Source organism: Hevea brasiliensis, chromosome 6, assembly GCF_030052815.1.
Source record: "Hevea brasiliensis isolate MT/VB/25A 57/8 chromosome 6, ASM3005281v1, whole genome shotgun sequence".
Lineage (NCBI taxonomy): Eukaryota > Viridiplantae > Streptophyta > Magnoliopsida > Malpighiales > Euphorbiaceae > Hevea > Hevea brasiliensis.
This window is the reverse complement of record NC_079498.1, coordinates 1,003,770-1,025,847: the sequence shown is the minus strand read 5'-3', so window position 1 is coordinate 1,025,847 and position 22,078 is coordinate 1,003,770. Positions and strand designations below refer to the sequence as shown.

At 30.5% G+C, this 22,078-nt stretch overlaps 1 protein-coding gene and 1 pseudogene across 1 annotated transcript; both read right to left on the bottom strand.

Moving 5' to 3' along the window:
- Positions 1-11,495: 11,495 nt before the first annotated feature.
- On the bottom strand, positions 11,496-15,166 carry LOC110664686 (uncharacterized; annotated as a pseudogene).
- A 4,139-nt stretch (positions 15,167-19,305) lies between these two features.
- Positions 19,306-20,889, bottom strand: LOC131180928 (UPF0481 protein At3g47200-like). Its single transcript, XM_058149238.1, has 2 exons — positions 20,834-20,889; positions 19,306-20,731 (listed from the first exon to the last, which is right to left on the bottom strand). Exons 1-2 carry the CDS (start codon positions 20,887-20,889, stop codon positions 19,486-19,488), a joined length of 1,302 nt encoding a protein of 433 aa, XP_058005221.1. The 3' UTR covers positions 19,306-19,485.
- Positions 20,890-22,078: the final 1,189 nt, after the last annotated feature.

Sequence of the window (22,078 nt, the reverse complement as noted above, 5' to 3'; positions counted from 1 at the left end):
TTAAAAAAATATACTTAATATAGTTCAAGTAATAAATTTTATTTAGTTTTTTTTTTCCAATATACCCCACTTATATTGATATGTTAAAAATTAAATAATTCATGCGATTAAATTATTATCATAATTAACAAATTTTATTTTTTTAAATGCATTTTAAATAAGAGTATAATAAGAAGTTAATAAATAAATTACTATCTTAAAAAATAAAATGGCCTATAATTTGGGATAGAAATATATCTTTGTGGAAAGGGAATATAATTTTCAATTTATAAAAGATTATTAATTGAGGTTGTAAACTTAATATTATGTATATATAGTTGAATGGGATGGACATATATGATGGATGAGAGAGCTGAGCTCCCGTTAGACTTCATTGATTGATTGAGGATTGTAAGGGTGAGCTGAGCTCTCCAAATTTATATATGTTGTTATTACAGGTCGGGTGAGTTGAGAACTCCCCGTTAGATGATTCAAGATATGGCCGAACTTTGTCCGGTTGATTTCTTAAAAATGGGCTTGGATATGGGCTTTAAGGTTGGGCTAGAGAACAGAGAGGATTACTATAGACTTTGGGGGGCCTTATGCTGACTAAAGTCCTAGTGCTGGTCCAGCCCGTGGGATCAAGTCATGACATTTTCATTGCTACGTAACAATGGAGCCAAAATTTCAAAAGAAAAGTTAATATCAAGTGAATTGGGTATGATTTTTGCGAATAGCATAAAATACTTTTTTGCATCATTTTGAACTCTGGACTGGTCTCCACCTTGAGCAAGTTCTCTAAGTAAACCAGAAGTTGTCATCTAGATGTTGGAGGACCTTGGGATCCATGGGGGTTTATTTGACCAAAGAAATGCTGGTGGGTAATCTGAATTAGGAGGAAGTTGGACCAGAAGCTCGGCGAAACATCTTACTCTATTATTTTCATCTGTTTCACCAGGTATCCTTTGGATTGAAACTCCTCCAAGTAAGACGGAAAGATTTACGATCTCGTCTTCTTGTTTATCAATAGGAAGAGAATTGAACAAACTTGCTGCGAGAATACGATCCTTGGTATTGCTATCCAACATCTTCAGCTCTTTACTCTTTGTCTCTTGCCGGCTATATATATATGTTGTCGGAAAAATTTAGCCTTTTGTAGTTTGCCTTCATCATTACTGGAACAACTATTTATAGAGGACAAATTTTTATTTGGTCAGTTTATCATGAATTTAAAGTACAAATATGTGAAATTCAGAGTCTCACCATATATCTTACTTGTTTTGAATTCATGACAGATCAAGTTTAAAAAAAAAAATTTATATAAGAGAACTTTATAGAAATAAATGTACATTTTGTTATTTAATTCTTCGATTTTAAATCTTTCGAATTAGGATTGTAAAGGAATATAATTTTAAATAATTATTAAAAAAAATCATGCCACTTAAATTTATCACATATTACCTACTCTAACTATCAATTACTCGGATAAATTTTTTAAAACTATTTCAATCATAACCTAGCTAGATGAGATTTTGGCAATTTGTACTTTATATTCAAGTGATATCACAATCAATTTGCCTGTATAGAGAATAGGATATGTTATATATATAACCGATTCCTTAGTTTGGTTCACATTCGATATAACTGTGTTCTAATTCTTCATTAAAAATTAAAATTGAACTAAGTATTAATTTAACATAATTTTAATTTAGTATGATTTTTTTATTAAATTTGAAAATTAAAAATGGTGCACACCCATTGATATGGAAGTGTGAAAGATCCAAAGCAATGTTATCTCATTCACTTATTGCTAGAGGTGGAATTCAATTAGCGTTTTCATTAATTTAAGAGTTTGAGTTTTATCAATCATTCTTTTTAATGATAGTCTATAAATTAATTTCTCAATGAAATTGAAGATACGTTTTAACTTGAAATAAGAACATTTCCCATCACTTAAACTTTTTTTTTATTCTAAAACAATATAGATATATATTACGTGGAGAATTCTTTTTTTTATTATTTTTTTAATTTTTTATCAAATTATATAAATATAAATTTTTAATAATTATGAATTGTTAAAAATAATTTTATATATTTCAATTGTAAAATAAATTATTTTTTAATATAAATATTTTTCAAAAAATAAATCCACATTATAATTTTAAACAAATTTTAATGTAAGTGATTGTTGCATTTGGTATTTAAATTTTTTTTTTATCCAAACATAATGTTATATATATATATATATATATATGTTTTAATTTGGTATCAAGGTTAAATTTTTTTAAAAAAATATCATTTTATATCTTATTAATATTTTTCTAATTAAAGTTTAATTAAAATTTATTTAAAAATATACATTTTTTTCAATAATAATTCTAATAAGTAATAATAATGGAAAATATAACGTTCTGTGTGAAAAGATCTCTAAGGAATGATTTTTTTTATTTATATTTAATTTATCATAAATTTAAAATATAAATTATATAATAAAATTTATATATTAAATATATAAATTTTATATAGTTATGTTTCAAGTTTAGATAAAAATATAGGCCACAAAAGTCCCATTAAAATATAGTTACATTGGATAACCATTTGAAATGTCCACAAATTTCAAATCAAAAATAAAAAAAAAATAAAATTATGAGTCTTACCCTATATTAATATAAAAAGTTAAAATTTTATACATGAGAAAATACTAAAATTTAATATTTTTAGTGTATTATAAAATTAGCCAATAATAGATATATCACGTGAAAAATGCTCTTTTACTTTATTATTTTTATTATTATTTTAAATTTACTAAATGATAAAAAAATATAAACTTTTAATAATGAAGTATCATTAAAACTACTTATAGATTGAATTTTATATATTTTATTTTTAAAAAAATATTAAATTACTTATTTAAATTATTATTAATAATGATATTTTTCAGAAAATAATTTGGCATTATAATTTTTAATAAATTCTAAATTAAGTGTTTGTTAATTGGATTTGCAATTTTAAATATGATCATAAATATTTTTTTTATTTAAATAAAATTTTAGGTCAAATATATACTGATAATCATACATTACTTGATATTAAAAACGTAAAAAATAGTCCATTCGTGGATTGAAACTCTTCCAAGTAATTCAGTACTCTCTTACAGCTTCTGAATCTACTACTTTTGTTCATTTTCAAACAGAGAACAGAACAAACTTGGCACTGTCCATTTTTAGTCCAGCCTTTTGTTTCCTGCTGGTTCTTTTTGGTTGGGCTCTGTATTTATCAGGATTGGGTTGAGAGACGTGACAAGGGCAATTACAAAAAAGTAGTCGTATGACGATGCTTTCTATCATTACTTGATTTTTGAAACCAACGGTTGATTTCGTTACATTTCAATTTTTAGTTTTGGCCATTATGAAGCATGGAAATTATTAGGATACATCTATAGAAAGTTTGAGCTCATATATATTCATTATTAGATTGAATTTTTATATATAAATTCATATACTTTATATATACACTTTAATTAATTTTGTACATATTTCAATATAAATATTTAATTTAATGATAATTAAACTTATCCTCATATGAGTTCGAACTTATATTATATACACCCAAATTATTATTACTTTTTAGATTCAAAGTTAAATTTTCAAAGTTATAAATACACCATTAAATTAATAATTTAATAATGAATAATATTTTTTATAGGTGTAATTATCATACACTGAATTTTGTATAAAAATGAATTTAATAACTATCTTTATTGTCTTTGGATGAAAGGATAAAACTGGAGCGAAACAAATCTAGTAAGTGTACCCCATCCAGATTCTTGTGTTTAACTTGGATTTCAGCTTCAGTCCTCGTTATTATATGATTAAAGAATCGTAGGATTTGTTTTGTCAAGGGGGGGAACTAATGAATGTATACTTTAAAGATTTATCTTAGTTTGCTGATTTTGTATAGACTTACCTTAATTTGTTGATTCGGTTGTTTTGGTATAATCTCAATTGATTGTAATTAGCATAATTTTAGGATTTGATTTGATACACTAGCTGTATATATAACTTCGTAATCTCAAGGAGAAACACAAGTCAATTTTCTCATTTAATCTTTCTTTTCATAGTATCAAAGTAGGTTGTAAAATCTTAGCTTGTTGAACCATGGCAGGAGATGATTTGAACAATGAAAATACAGGAGATACTAGAGAGTTGGTCATGAGTGTCAATCAAAACAAAGCACCTGGAAAGTGAAATAATAGACAAGGAAAGCTGGGAAATCATGGATAAATCCGGCAACAAAGGGACAACAGTATAATGAATAAGACAATCCCCTCAAGAGCAGCTTTTACCGCTGTCATAGATGAGAGTGAGTCTCCAATTTCAGGGCTCAATTCTGCACAACATCAACAATTATTGGCTCTATTAAGTGGGCAAAATGCAGCACTCAACAAACCATCAGTAAACATGGCCACTTCATCAAGCTTTTCTGGTAAGGCAAAAGACGCATGGATAATTAATACCGAAGCCACACATCATATAACAAATAAAATTGACTCTTTGTCAAATATGATTCCTGGCTAAAGTACACCTCCAATTCAAATTCCTAATGGAGAAATGGTAATAGTAGAAGCCTTGGGACAAGTTGCTATTGATAAAGAATTGGTTATTGAACAAGTACTCGGAGTGCCTAATTTTTGCTTCAATTTATTATATGTCAGCAGATTGACAAAAGATTTAAATTGTTCATTAACTTTCTAGTCAAATTTTTTGTCATACAGGACTTACACTCGAAAAAGCTGATTGGAGTGGGTAGAGAACAAAATAGTTTTTATTACTTGGAGCCATTGAGAGGAGGGAAGGCACTAGTGGCGAGGCACACTACTACTGCAAGTTTATGGCATCGTTGCTTGGGACATCTACCAATGAATAAATTATCTCTAGTTCCAGATTTTCATGTTTTTTTTTAATAGTGAGGACAATTCAGTTTGTGAAGCTTGTGACAAAGCAAAACAAACAAGATTACCTTTTTCTATTAGTACGAATAAAATGATGCATGCTTTTGATTTACTCCACTGTGATATTTGGGGACTGGGGACCAAATAGAATAAGGTCACATTCTGGTTCATATTATTTTTTGATGTTAGTGGATGATTTTAGTCAAGCAACATGGGTGTTTCTTATGAAGCACAAATGAGAAACCATGGGATATTTGCTACAATTTTTCAATTGGGTTGCAACCCAGTTCAATGCGAAAATTAAAATTTTGCGAACAGATAATGGCTTGGAGTTTACTCATAGAGATTTGCTAAAATTTTATTCTGATAATGGAATGGAGCATCAGACCAGTTGCACATATACACCACAACAAAATGGCGTAGTTAAACGCAAACATAGACATCTCTTGGAGGTAGCACGTGCACTGATGTTTCAAGCAAGCCTACCTAAGATGTTTTGGGGTGAGTGTGTACTAATAGCTGTATATTTGATCAATCGCATGCCATTAAGTGTTTTGCAGAACAAAATGCCATATGAGATGTTGCATGAAAAGAAGCCAACTTATGCACACCTAAGGAGCTTCGGTTGCCTTTGTTATGCGCATGTGAATGATCAAATGCATGATAAATTTGCTCCTCGGGCCAGACCAGGTATCTTTGTTGGATATCCATATGACAAAAAGGGATACAAAATCTTTGACTTGGAGAACAAGATGATTTATGTCTCCAGAGATGTTGATTTCTTAGAAGAAAATTACCCATTAGCGCATATTTCAACAACAGCCATTGATTCTCAAATTAATATGAATTCTTCTATTGTTGCTAATACTCCTTTTAGTGCGTTGGAACCACATAATTCTATTGGCAGTGTATCCAATGCAGATGACATAACTAGGGCCTGCCAATCATTGGATGGAGTTGAACCAACTAATATTCAATATGTTGCTCCAAGTGAATCAATGTCCATTTCACATGCTGAATCAGATTCTCATATGCCATCTATGTCCACAGCAATACCATCTTCAGCTACTCACATATCAGAAAATTCAAATGATAATGCTCATAATCCATTGGGTAAAAGGCAGAGAAAAGTCTCTCATTTACTATCAGGATATCATTATACTTTGCCTCCCTCTCTCACTCATTCGGATGACTAAACTGCCTCTCTCACTCCTTCAGCCAACTCGACGGTATATCCTCTCTCCCACTTTATTTCTTATTTCAAGTTTTCACCCACTCATGCTGCTTTCTTATCGGCCATCTCGTCAAATGATGAGCCAAAAACATATCATTAGGCAGTCAAACATCAACATTGGAGGGACGCTATGACAAGAGAAATTTCTGCTTTAGAAGCTAATCGCACTTGAACCTTGCAATCATTGCCACTAGGAAAAAGAGCAATAGATTCCAAGTGGGTCTATGAAATCAAATATCAGCCAGATGGTAGCATTGAGCTCTATAAAGCGTGTTTGGTTGCGAAAGGATACACTTAGATTGAGGGAGTTGATTTTCATGAGACTTTTGCTCCCGTTGCAAAACTAGTCACTGTTCGGTGCTTGTTAGCCATTGCTTCGATCAAACAATGGGAGTTGCATCAACTAGATGTCAATAATGCCTTTTCACATGGGGACTTAGAGGAGGAAGTATACATGAAAATACCTCAAGGGTTTGCCAAACAGGGGGAGCATCGTGTTTGTTACTTGCGAAAGTCTCTATACGGTCTATGACAAGCATCCATAAATTGGTATCAAAAGTTCACCACTGCCTTACTTGCTATTAGGTTCCAACAATCTACAGCTGATCATTCCTTATTTATTTTTTCTCGTGGATCCTCTTATGTTGCTATACTGATCTATGTTGATGACATCACAGTCACAGGTACTGATTCATATCGAATTGCAAAATTAATGCTATTTGGATGATAAATTTCATATAAAGGATCTAGGCAAACTCAAGTATTTTCTTGGCATTGAGGTGGCTCGTTCTTCAAAAGGAATTGCTTTGAGTCAACACAAGTACACTCTTAACATTTGGCCAAAAGTGGACTCATAGGTTGCAAACCCGTTTCTTCTCCCATGGAGCAGCAACATAAGCTTTCTCTTGAAATAGGATATATTTGTGCCAATCTAGAACAATATCGGTGACTTGTTGGTCGATTGTTCTACCTCACAATTACTTGTCCAGATGTCAATTATGCAGTACACATTCTTAGTCAGTTTATGCATGCTCCAAGGAAACCACACTTAGATGCAGCATATCGTGTGTTACAATATTTGAAAGGTAATCCTGCCCAAGGAATATTGCTCCCTTCTGATAGTTCACTAGAATTACAAGCATATTATGATGTTGATTGGGCAGGGTGTTCGACTACTCGAAAATCTACCACTGGTTGCATCATTTTTCTTGGTTCCTCACCTATCTCATGGTGCTTGAAAAAGCAAACAGTAGTTTCACGCTCCTCGACTGAGGCAGAATACCGAGCAATGGCTACTACTACCAGTGAAATTATCTGGCTTAAAAGCTTATTACAAGATCTCCATGTTTCACACATTTCATCGATCCCTTTGTTTTGCAACAATCCTGCTGCTATTCACATTGCTGCCAATCCAGTATTTCATGAACACACGAAACATCTTGAAATCGATTGCCACTTTATCCGTCAACACATTCAAACCAAAGTCATCACTCCAACAACAATTTCATCCACTCATCAGTTGGCGAACATCTTCACCAAAGCGCTTGGGCGCGACCATTTTCATTAGTTACTGGGCAAGTTGGGCATTTCGCAACTGCATGCTCCAACTTGAGGGGGAGTAACGAATGTATACTTTAAAGACTTACCTTACTTTGTTGATCTTGTATAGACTTACCTTAATTTGCTGATTCGGTTGTTTTGGTGTAATCTCAATTGATTATAATTAGCATAATTTTAGGATTTGATTTGATACACTAGCTGTATATATAGCTTTGTAATCTCAAGGAGAAACACAAGTCAATTTTCTCATTCAATCTTTCTTTTCAGAAACATTGCTTGAAGCCGAGATTGACAATCCAAACAAAGTGTGAAGAACAGACGAAGGAACTAGATTCTCTAGCATGAGCAGATCCGTCATGATAGAAAGCAATATCCATGGCACATTGAATATAGGATGTGATCATCACGTTCTCCTCGAAACTAGCGGAAGAGCTCAATAATGAAGCATCCATCAAGTACCATCATTTCAATGAACTCACGGTCTCCATATTTTATTTTAGTACTCTCTGAATAGCACTCCCTTATCGCCGCCTTCATATTTGCGATAGCATTGTAGAAGTCATCGTAGCCAACACTTGCTCGAGCAAGAATAGACTCAAGATATCGGAATTTGTGTTCTTGAATCATTTCGAGTTCAACTTTTCCATGGTGGTAGGGGCCGATGGACACAATTTGTGGTTGAAAGGCCTTTGAGTGAATTTTCATAAGGCTTTGAGGCACTTGAAATATGGAACAAGAGCTCCTACCTGCTGTTTTCCTCAGCAACTTGGGCACTTTCTTGGCTTGTTTCTCCATTGAATCAGAACATTTATTGTCCTGATAAATTTTAAATTATTTTTATTATTATTTTAAATTTATCAAATGATTAAAAAATATAAACTTTTAATAATGATGTATTCTTAAAACTACTTATAGATTAAATTTTTTATATTTTATTTTAAAAATTATTGAATTACTTATTTAAATTATTATTAATAATGATATTTTTCAGAAAATAATTTGCCATTATAAATTTTTATAAATTCTAATTCAAGTGTTTGTTGCATTTGCAAATTTCAGTATGATCATAAATATAAAAATAATCAAATATTATTTGATATTAAATATGTAAAAAATGTTCCTTTCATGGATTGAAACTCTTCCTAGTAATTCATCACTCTCTTACAGCTCCTGAATCTCCTCCTTTTGTTCACTTTTAAATAGAAAACAGAAATAAACTTGGCATTATCCATTTCTAACCCAGCCTTTTGTTTTCTGGTGGTTCTTTGTGGTTGGACTCTGTATTTATCAGGATTAGGCTGAGAGACGTGACAAGGACAATGGCAAAATAGTTATACGACAATGCATTCTCTTAGTGCTTGATTTTGAAAACAACGGTGGATTTCATTTGGATATATATATATATAGGGAGAGAGAGAGAGAGAGAGAGAGTTACATTTGGACTTTTAGTTTTGGCCATTATTGGGAAGAATGGAAATTATTATTCCTTTTTAGATTCAAAGTTGAATTTTCAAAGTTATAAATACATCATTAAACTAATAATTTAGTAATGCAAAATATTTCTTATAGGGTGTAATTAATATATGCTTAACCTTATATATAAAAATAAATTTAATAACTATCAAGTCCAATAAGCTCTACTATTTTTTTATTTAAATTATATAAATCTTTATTGATTTATAGATTTTATTAATAAGATGGTCACTCAATGAATTATATCTAAAAAAAATAAAAATTGACTTTCATTCATTACTTTTATACAATTCATAATATTTTTAATTAATAGATAGTTACGCTACTTTTAAATTTCAAACAATTAATTCAACATGATTTATTTATCGTATAATTAATATATTTTCACACAAGTATATGCACTCACACACACATATATATAATTTTATATTTTGGTCCTCACAATGTGATAGTTAGCTTCACCATTGTTATTTACATTTGAATTCATGTATTTATTATACACACTTTAATTAATTTTATATGATTAAATGATCATAAAATTTATTCTCATATGAAATCAAACTTGTATTAAATGCATAATATCTCATAGTATCAGAGGTAAGAAGTTCAAATTTTGATAATCTCTATCATTTAAAAATTTTCAAAGTAATGAAATTTTTGATATTGTCATGGTTTGTTCTTCATTAAAAATAAGAATGGAATCAAAATAATAAAATAAATTTAATTTAAAATAATTTTAATTAATTTAATACCACATTCATTCCATAAATATGGATTTACTTTTGTTTGTAAATCCATATACTTTTGTTTGTAAATGATTAAAAAAATATACTTAATATAGTTCAAGTAATAAATTTTATTTAGTTTTTTTTTCCAATATACCCCACTTATATTGCTATGTTAAAAATTAAATAATTCATGCGATTAAATTATTATCATAATTAACAAATTTTATTTTTTTAAATGCATTTTAAATAAGAGTATAATAAGAAGTTAATAAATAAATTACTATCTTAAAAAATAAAATGGCCTATAATTTGGGATAGAAATATATCTTTGTGGAACGGGAATATAATTTTCAATTTAATTTAAAAATTAAAAATATAAAAGTGTGAAAGATCTATGGTAAAGGTATCCAATGGAGAATCATTTTAGCTAACGTCACTTATTGCTGAAGGTGTGGTAACAATGTTCTCAAATTCAAAACCAATCAATGATGGACATGTCTCCTGGCCAACGATCTGGATATAGATTTCTATCTTATTCTTTGGCTTGCTACGAGTAAGGAAGGCCAAGGTCAGTCTAGTCAAGTTTCCCCCCAAGTTTGGAAGGCATCTTGGAAGTTACCTATCTTCGAATGATGAACATTCTTTAGCTTCAAGAGATCCCATTCAAGCTCAAGTATCTTGGCAGCCTCCCCCTAAGGAAACTCTCAAGTTTAATTGTGATATGGCATGGAAGCATGGTAACAGCTCGGGAATTTTAGCGGTGATAGTCAGGAACTGTTTAGGCAAAGTTGTTGATGAAGTAACTAAAAGAATTAGCTGTCATTCCACCCTTGATGGGAGAAGCTTATGCAGTTCTAGCTGCAGTCCGTCTTGCCAAGGGTAGGGGAGCCAAATCCATTATTATGGAATCTGACTCGGCAATTCTTATTTCGGCTATCTCTTATACACTAGCTGAGAAAGTATGGGAAATCCATGCTATGGTGCAGTCTATTTATTCTTTTCCTTAGTCATCAGTTTCAATATGTGGATTTCCTTCATGTCAGTAGGAAAGCTAATAATGCTGCTCATTGTCTAGCCAAGTTAGGTTATACGAATTGCTTGCGTTGTAATTGGATCACTTCTCCCCTCTTTCATCAAGCCATCAGTTTTAGCTAGTCAAACGTTAGTTGTAAAGTTGTGATCATCCATAATTCAAGGGATGATTTCTACATAGAGTCTTGAAAAGTTCCCCATCCAGATTCTTATGGTTATTTCGGATTTCAGCAGGCCTCAGTATTATTCATTAAATCTCCCTTGAATAAAAATTAAAAAAAAAAAAAAAGAAAAAAGACTCTCAATGTAACCAAACTGAAATTTACTTCCCAACTTTTTTTTTTCTAAAGTTAGAATCTCATTTAATTAGATTATATTTCATGATCATTCAGAATTTAGTTGAGTTTTAAAAAAGAAAAAAAAAAAAAGCATGCTTTGATTACCAAGAGAATGCTCCAAGGCATGGAATCCCAGAAGCAGCATTTGCCCCGATCTCGTTGTGAAATGGGGAATTTATTCTTTTGCATATGTAATAGCTAGCAGAACCACCAACAACGCAATTCACAAATTGCTGAAACCATTTAATTGCTTCCCTGAGGAGGATTGAAGTACCCATAGGCAGCAAAGGACTGCAAAATGGTGAGAATGAGGAGCATGAGAGCTGCTAGAGCAGAGATGAATGTCCATGGACTATCAAAATAAGTAAACTTGAATTCTGCCCATCTAACATGCCAAGTGTTCTTGTAATACTCATTCACTTCCTGGAACACCTTTGCTAGATAACTCCCTTTGATATCGAAAAGAATATCCTTGTCTACCTCATTGAAGTATTTGACAACTTCTTTATCAGTTTCAAAATAATTCTCAATAATTCCGTGTTCCCGCAAGTATGTAAAAGAATTAAGAAATTTTGGAATAAGAATTCTGATGTTTATTGCCCCAGAAATCAAAGATATATATAAAAAATTACAACTAACAAATAGGTTCCTAATCAAGTTAAACTACCAAAATTGTATCAGAATCATACAACAAAAGATAAGAACAGATATGCACACAAAAATTTCTAAACAAATGCCTTAAATAGATGCAAAATAAGTGGCAGCTAACAACTGCCTTTCCAATAAAGTATCCTACATCAGAAGTGGTGTTGATGAGACAGCCCATGAACAAAACATATGATGTAAAGTGGCTTGAGTGATCCTTGAAACATTGTTCAAATGCTACACAATTGAGCAAGAATGAGCTGATGAAATCATCTGTTATCAAACATGGGATTTCAAGAACTCCATGAGGTTTAAATTTAATGTCCAAGAAGCTCTCAGTAGCACTACTATTGCTTTGCTCGAACTTGATCCCAGATGCACGAAGCTTCTCAACAGGTTGGATCAATAGCAGATCGTCACTGTTAGATGCTTTTTCTTGGGATGGAGGGATAAAAGTAGAGCGAAGAAAATCTAATAAATGTTTCCAATCAAGGTTATTCTTAAACCTATCTCGGACTTTATGATGATGTTCCGACGTTGAATGATGAAAGAATTTCAAAACGAGTCCTGTCAAGGAGAGACCTTTTCTTGAATCAGCTGGAATTGATCGCTCAAACAAATTTCGAAGAACAAAGAAAGGGATTTGGTTCTCTAGCCTAAGAAGATCCCTGGAAAGGGAGTAATATATCCACTGCAACTTGAATATAGGGTCATCAGGATCCTCTTGGACTAACTTTCCTACTCTGCAGAGGAGCTCAATAATGAAAAAACTATCAAGTATCATCATTTCAATTAATTGGTGGCTATTCTATCCATCGGTAGTCTCTGAATAACATTCCCTTATCTTCTTCTCGTCGATTGCTAAGACCTTGTTAAATTCATCGAGTCCAACGCCAAATTCTTGAGTTCGAGCAAGAACAGCACCAAGAAATCGCCGTTTATGTTGTTGAATCATCTCTAGGCGTTTTGCTCCATAGTGGTAGGGTCCAATGGAGACAATATGAGGTTCAAAGGCCTCGGGGTGAAATTTCACCTGGCTCTGAGGCACTCGAAAGATGGAACAGGAGGCCTTGCCAGCTGTTTTGTTCAGCAACATGGGGACTTGTTCATTGATACTCTCTTGTACGGATCTTAACCATTCCTTATGTTCATCCTCTGGAACAATGATCACATGTTCACAAGCTCCAGCCTTTTGTTTTTGGTGAAGCTCTGTCGGATGCGGATTTTCTGTGAGGTCATTAACTTCTTTATGGTCCCAAGGCCTTTCAAACGAGGCAGTGGCTCAACTACTGTCTCACTATCTGGTTCTGAGGGCTCAGATTCTTGCCACAGGGCTGCTTGTTTGCTTGGCGGTCCAAGTCTAGATAATAAATTAAATAATTATTTTTAATTGAACCAAATTTTCAAAAACATCAAACTTGATTTCAATTGTTAAAAGTTGATACTTGACTTCGAAACCTGGTAGTCCTGGAGCTTTCACTAATATCCCATATTGTTGTTAAGTGTTGATAGTTAAAACCAATTAAGCCGATGATTAATGAATGTTCAGTTCAATTTGACAATAATTATGGGTTTGAAAACCTATTTAAAACTTACAGTTTCCTTGGAGTTGAAGCGTACAATTCTTCAATCTTTCATTTAGCATTACAATTTCAAATAAATTCTTCATTATATTTCATTTAATTACAATATACTTCATTACCATTCAGAATTTAGTTGACTTTTTAAAAAGAAAAAAAAAAAAAAGCAGGCTCTGATGACATGTACTCTGATGAAGACTACCAACAGGATGCTCCAAGGCATGGAATCCCAGAAGCAGCATTGCCCGGAACTCCTCGTGAAATGGGAATTTATTCTTTTGCATACGTAATAGCTAGCAGAACCACCAACCACGCAATTCACAAATTGCTGAAACCATTTAATTGCTTCCCTGAGGAGGATTGAAGTACCCATATGCAGCAAAGAAGGACTGCAAAATGGTGAGAATGAGGAGTATGAGAGCAGCTAAAGCAGACATGAATGCCCACGGACTATCAAAATAAGTATACTTGAATTCTGCCCATCTCACATGCCAAGTGTTCTTGTAATACTCATTCACTTCCTGGAACAGCTTTGTTAGATAACTCCTTTTGATATCGAAAATAATATCCTTGCTTGCCTCATTGAAGTATTTAACAACTTCTTCATCAGTTCCAAAATAATTCTCAATAATTCCGTATTCCCGCAAGTATCCTGCATCAGAAGTGGTGTTGATGAGACAGCCCATGAAAATAACATATGATGTAAAGTGGCTTGAGTGATCCTTGAAACATTGTTCAAATGCTACACAATTGAGCAAGAATGAGCCGATAAAATCATCTGTTATCAAACACGGGATTTCAAGAACTCCATGAGGTTTAAATTTAATGTCCAAGAAGCTCTCAGTAGCACTCCTACTGCTTTGCTTGAACATGATCCCAGATGCACGGAGCTTCTCGACAGGTTGGATCAATAGCAGATCGTCACTGTTAAATGCTTTTTCTTGGGATGGAGGGATAAAAGTAGAGCGAAGAAAATCTAATAAATGTTTCCAATCAAGGTTATTCTTAAACCTATCTCCGACTTTATGATGATGTTCCGGCAGTGAATGATGAAAGAATTTCAAGACGAGTTCTGTCAAGGAGAGACCTTTTCTTGAATGAGCTGGAGTTGACCACTCAAACAAATTTCGAAGAACAAAGAAAGGGATTTGGTTCTCTAGCCTGACAAGATCCCTGGAAAGGTAATAGTATATCCACTGCGACTTGAATATAGGGTCATCAGGATCCTCTTGGACTAACTTTCCAACTTTGCAGAGGAGCTCAATAATGAAAATACCATCAAGTATCATCATTTCAATCAGTTGGCGGCTATTAAATCCATCAGTAGTCTCTGAATAACATTCCCTTATCTTCTTCTCGTCGATTGCTATGACCTTGTAAAATTCATCCAGTCCAACACCGAATTCTTTAGTTCGATCAAGAACAGCATCAAGAAATCGTCGTTTATGTTGTTGAATCATCTCTAGCTGTTTTGCTCCATAGTGGTATGGTCCAATGGAGACTATCTGAGGTTTAAAGGCCTCGGGGTGAATTTTCACCAGGCTTTGAGGCACTCGAAAGATGGAACAGGAAGCCTTACCAGCTGTTTTGTTCAGCAACTTGGGGACTTGTTCATTGATTCTCTCTTCCATGGATTTTAACCATCCCTTATGTTCATCCTCTGGAACGATAATCACATGTTCACAAACTCCAGCCTTTTGTTTTTGGTGAAGCTCCGTCCAACGCGGATTTCCTATGAGGTCGTTGACTTCCCTTTTGGTCCGAGTGCCTCCAAACCGAGGCACTGTCTCAACTGCTGTCTCACTGTCTGATTCTGAGGGCTCAGATTCTTGCCACAGAGATGCTCATACGACTGGTGATCTACGCCTAGATAATAAATTAAATAATCATTTTTAATTGAACCAAATTTTCAAAAACATCAAACTTGATTTCAATTGTTAAAAGTTGATACTTAAGTTCGAACCCTGGTAGTCCTGGAGACTCTACTAATATCCCATATTGGTTGTAATTATTGATAGTTAAAAGCAATTAAGCCGATAATTAATGAATGTTCAGTTCAATTTGACAATAACTATGGGTTTGAAAACCTATTTAAAACTAACGGTTTCCTTGGAGTTGAAGCGTACAATTCTTCAATCTTTGGGGGAGGTACTTGTTCAGAGGCTCCAATCTCTGGGTTTTGGTTATTGCGAAGCAGAAGCAGAGCCACAATTTTGGTGAAAAAACTATCATACAATACTAGGAAATACTATTTTCAACTAGAATGAAAAGAAATAAAGAATACCCTGTTTCTAGGAATTGGGTTTGATTTAGCATGTACCTGGTTTGCGCTAGCATGTACGTCCGTCCATCTTCAGGTTTGAGTTGCTCATATCGGAACAAAAACTTGGCGACGAACGTCGTTGGGTATTCAGAATCAGGAGAAAGTTGGGAAAGCAGCTCAGCGAAAATTCTTGCTCTATAATTTGAATCAATTTGCAATTCTGGTTCATAGATTGAAACTCTTCCAAGTAATTCATTACTTTCTCCCAGCTTCTGAATCTCCTCCTTTTGTTCATTTTCAGAGAGAGAAAGAAACAAACTTGCTGCCCGAATACGATCCCTGGTATTGTCCATTTTTAATCCAGAGTTTTGTTTCTTTATGGTTGGGCTCTTAATTTATCAGGAATGGGTAGAGAGAAATCACAAGGACAACAGAGTTGTATAAAAATCACGGGATTAAAATCTTCTGCATTCTATCGATTACTTTGAACCAACTGGTCGATTTTATTTGGGTAGCGAGGAGTGACAAGCACAGAAGTGTTGTTGGATTTTTATTTAGAGCTTAAATTTAAAATTTTATAGTTTTAAAAATAATTTAAGAATCATTTAATTAAAACACAATAATAGCAGGAAACTTTTTTAAAAGTACAAACAATAACAATCTGATCTTAATTTTAAATTAATTGACTTTGAAATTCGTTATATCATTTTTTTTTTATATTTATCTATAAATTGTTATTAACAACAACAAAGTTAAATACTCTTATTGATAAATTAACTAATTAATTTCAATTTAAGAGTAATAAAAAAAAGATTCCTTAAATTGATAAATAAAAACTCATATATTTTAAATCATATATATATTTAAGGAAATGATATTCAGTCTACTATTAATTTAACATATATGATGAAATTCACTTATTAAATAAAATCTATAAGTCTTATATATTTGTATTTTAAATCTATAGTGAATCGGTTTAGATGCTATATGAAAACTTATGCATAAGGCTAAAGTTATCATTTTCATTTCTTTTGAGCTTGCTTTCTGATATTTTTTTTTTAGATTTTATTTTCTCTATTTTCATGACTTAAGCAACATTGTTTTGGCTTATTCATAATTATTATGTATTATTTTATATATTAGTAATTTTATATTTTTTTTTATTTTACTTTCTAAGGTTAATTAATACTTATTATTATTATCATTATAGTCAATTTATGGCTATTGAATTGAAACAACCAAGTAAATGTAAAACATTTTATTGTTATAAAAAATGAATTTAAATATTTTTATTATCAATTTTTAATTAAATAATATTTAATTATAAAATTAAATATTTAATTCTTTCAAAGTTATTAGTTATTATTTTTTAAAATTTATTTATTTAATTTAAAAAATAATATATATTTTTAATCTTTATTATATTAACAGAAAATGATGATATTTTAAAAGTTTAATTTTTATGAAATATATTTATCTTATATAACAAATTTATGTAAAACAATAATTATTTTTGTGAAAGAATTATTTTATAAAAATATATCAGATTAATTAAAAAAATTACACTTTATAAAAATTTTAAAAATTTAAAGACATAGTATTTTTAAAAAATAAAAAAATGTTATTTTTAATTAATAATAATGTTATATATTTAATTATTATTAAAATAAAATAATTCAATTTATTATTAATAATTTAATATATTTTTTATCATATTAATAGCAAAAAAAATTATATTTATATATTTTTTAAATAATATAATTTTCTAATTAATCTAACATATTTTTTATAATCTAAAAAAAATCTATTTACATAAATTATGAGATAAAATATAAAAAATTTTTAAATTTAAATTATTTTTTAAATAAAATAATTTTATTACTAAAATGAAATAGTTATGGAAACTACTATATATATATATATATATATATATATATATAATTAAATAGGTATTTTAATTAATTACACCATAAATTAATTAAAAATTTATTATTATAATAGATAAAAATTTAATTTAAATTAAATTAAATAAGATAAAATTTAGTTAAAAATTAATTTAATAAAATAACTTATATTATTTAAAATGTAATTAAAAATAAAATTAAAAAAATTTATAAATCATCCATCATAGTATAAACATTATGCTAATTCTAAGTTTAAAACAGACTATCCAACAGACAATTATTTCTGCTTATATCATTTAGCTAACGTCATTAATTGGTGCAGGTGGGACAACGATATAATTTCAAATTCTAAACCAATTAATTATGGAGAAATTACGTCGATAAGATATATATATATATATATATATATATATAGTATTTTACCAAATAATAATAATTATAAATTTTAAATTTTTATTATTAATAATATTTTTATTTTGTAATTTTCCGATTTGCCGTTATCATAGTATTATTGAATGGAATATTATAAGTATATTATATAGTTTCTAACTACATTTTTCATTATTAGATAAATAAAAAAAGTGACAAGGACAAACGAATTATTGTATAATAATTATAGTATTTAAATCTCATGGTACAGGTTAAAAGGGTGATCAATAATCGATTAATTAAATTGATTATTTTATGTTAGTTTTTTAAAAAAAAATAATTTAACTCTGTTTTGATTAAAAAATATTTAAAATATAATTTTTCAATTGGTTCAAACACAATGCTCGTCTGTCAATTTCCTTGACTTATCTGGGATTTCGTCATCAGGTCTTGGTTTTGTAATCAAAGAATTTCTGGACAAGTTCCGTCAAGGTGCGAAAAATATTTGAATCAGAAGATTTTTAACATCTTTTCCATATTAGCTCTAACTTGAGTGTTAGAAGACACTCATTGAGAATACCTATAGTAAACTTTTGATATATTTATTATTTATTTTATAGATTTATGCTCATAATAAATTTTTATAGATCACAATCCTTCTATCTCTAAATTATTGTATTTATCCTTTTCCTATAAAAAAAATAGAAGGAGTGAGTATGATGTTAAATAATTCATTATTTTGAATAATTCAGCAAGTGTTGAATTCAATAAGATCAAAATATCTCCACTTTAAATAATTCATTATTTTATTTACAAAAATTCTAACAACTTCTTATTTTATTTACAAATAAAACAATTCACGTCTCTTATAAATGATTAACTTTTTAAAAAATTTATTAATTTATATATCACTTTATTATTAATTTATCATTCCATATAAAAATTTTAATATGAAATTACGAATTCATAATATAATTTATGTAAACTATGTGTCTTGTTCCTTTAGTGATTATAAATGGGGTTATATTCTTTGAAATTAACAAGCTGTATAGCCATGGATTGGAGTGGGATCGACAAGAATGAAAGCTTCTGAAGTTGGTCTGGCTTGGGCCCAACAAACCATGGACCTAATAAAGACCAAGGCCCATGTGTTTCAAGGCATGAGCATCCTTTCTTCAAGTGCCGCAACCTTTATAATGGCTGTAACATAGATTGATTTTGTTGAAAATTAAAATCCACTACTTCTACATATACATAGAAAGATCTAATTCTTAAATTCTAGTAGACAACATTTCAATTGAAAAGGACATTTTTTTTGGTACAATCTTGATTAATATTGGGACTTTAACTCAAGACTTCGCAGTCTTGAAGAATAAGTTAAAGCTTGACATTTTATTGTTACACTTGCTGTTCACAAATTGCTAATTACTTATTGAGGAGGATTTACATATCCATAGACAGCAAAGAAGGCTTGAATAAAGGTGAGAATAAGGAGAATGAGAGCGGTTGAAGCTGACATGAATATCCAAGGGCTGTCAAAATAAGTGTACTTGAATTTTGCCCATCTAATATGCCATTTGTCTTGATGATATTCATTCACATCCTCGAACACCTTTGTTAGATAATTATTTGAAAGTTTGAAAATAATATCTTTGACGGCATCATTGAAGAATTTAACAACTTCTTTGTCAGTTCCAAAGAAATTCTGAATAATTCTTCGGTCTCGCAAATACCCTGCATCCGTAAGTGAGTTGATGAGGCAACCCATGAAAATAACATAGGATGTAAAGTGGTATGGGCAAGGCTCATGCTGATAACATTGTTCCAATGCCACACAATTCAGCAAGAAAGGGCCAATGGAGTCATCTAATGCCAATTGTGGGATTATGAGCACTCCATGATCACGTCTAAATTTAATGTCTAAGAAGGTCTCAGCTGTCCCATGTTTCTCGAAATTGATACCAGCTTCACGGAGTTTCTCAACAGGTTGGATCAATTGACGTAAATCTGAATCCCTGTCTTTGGGCGAAGGGGTGAAACTGGAGTGAGAAGGGATGAAACTGGAGCGAAACAAATCTAGTAAATGTTTCCCATCCAGATTCTTATGCTTATATAGGATTTCATCAGGCCTCTTTATCATCCGATTAAAGAATCCTAGGGCGAGTTCTGTCAAGGAGGGAACTCGTGCTAAAGACTTCTTAGACATTTCGAACAAACTCTGAAGAACAAAGAAAGGAATTTGATTCTCTAGCCTGAGAAGATCCCTCATGATAGAATACAATATCCATGGCTGATTGAATATAGGATCATTGGGATCAGGTTGGACTAACTCTCCAACTATGAGGAAGAGCTCAATAATGAAGCATCCATCAAGTACCAGCATTTCAATGAAGTCATGGTCGCTATATTTATCAGTACTCCCTGAATAGCATTTCATTATCTCCTTCTGCACATTTGCTATGGCTTCCCAGAAGTCACCGTAGCAAACACCGTAACACTCTGTTCGAGCAAGAATAGCATTAAGATATCCACATTTGTGTTGTTGAATCATTTGGAGGTGTTCTCCTCCATGGTGGTAGGGGCCAATGGACACTACTTGAGGTTGAAAGGCGTTTTGGTGAATTTCCGTAAGCTTTTGAGGCACTCGAAAGATGGAACAAGAGCTCGCTTCCGAACTGGAACAGTTTTCCACAAGCAAAAGCATAAAAAATTTATCAATTCTAATTAAAAGAAAGAAATGAGCAACCTTTTTTTTTTCAGTCTTCACGCATGCTTACCCGGGCACTGGCATGTCAGATGGATGATTGAAGCTATAGCCAAAATCTGAGGACATGGGTACTAGTTCTGAACTCATCTGACTATCAGGTAGAGAATTCGAGTGTTAATTAGGGCCAATTATATTTTTAAAAAATTGCAATTAAAAAAGCATCCAACTAACTTCATGAACCCAAAAGCGAAGAAATTTTTAGGCTAAAAAATACCCTTTATCTATATATCTATAAAATATATAAATATATGAATGGAAAAACATTGACCTTGATGAAATTGCTTTTCATTAATTATAATATTCATAATTATATTTTTTTTAATATTTAATTTAATTTTAAAATTTATATAAATTTAAAATTCTTAATCCTTCTTATATTTAAAGTCTACTTAATTAAATTTTTATTATAATATAATTTTAAATAAAATTTTATAAAAAATACCTTCATATTTATATTATTTAGAAAAATAGAAAGATATTTTATTTATATAAACAACTTGAAAGATATTTTATTTATATAAACAACTTTTTTAATGAATTCTAATAAATTTTTATCTCTATTATATAATTATTTATGTAAAATTATTTTAATATAATTATATCTAAATTTACAGAAAATAACAAGAAAATAAATTAATTTTTATCAACTAAACATATGAATTCCTATTGTTAATGTTTTTGAAATTTTTACTTAATTTAATTTCTTATAAGTTCATTAAAAAATATTTCATATAAAATAAACTTATATTTTTCTTAATTATAGATATATTTTAAAAAATTTTAACTATTACATTAATATATAAATTAGTTCTAACTAAAATTGAATTTACAAATCCGATGTAAATACTATTAATAGACAAGCTTTATATATATATATTCAACAACTGATCGAAAAAATCATATCGTTGATTTATAAAAAAAAATGTGAATAGACAGAAATAGATAGACACATATATATATATATACCAAAATAGATAGACAAATATATGCAAACATAAATAAAGATAGAAATAAACAAATAGAGAGACATAGACGTAGATAGACAGATATAGATACAAGTAAAAATATAAAAATAAATAGATAAATATACGCAAAAATAAATATAAACACAGATATAGATAGATGTACAAACAAACAACACATACGTAAATAGATAGACAGACACATATACAAAAAAATAGATAGAAAAAATAGACGATGTATGCAACAATAAATATAGAAGGGTATTTTTGAAAAAATAGCATTTTGAATTGAA

Coding starts and splice junctions, on each gene's coding strand:
- LOC131180928 (XM_058149238.1), bottom strand. CDS start 20,889: ATGTCCTCAGATTTTGGCTATAGCTTCAATCATCCATCTGACATGCCA. Junction 20,732..20,833: donor TCTGACATGCCAGTGCCCGG/GTAAGCATGCGT, acceptor AAACTGTTCCAG/TTCGGAAGCGAGCTCTTGTT.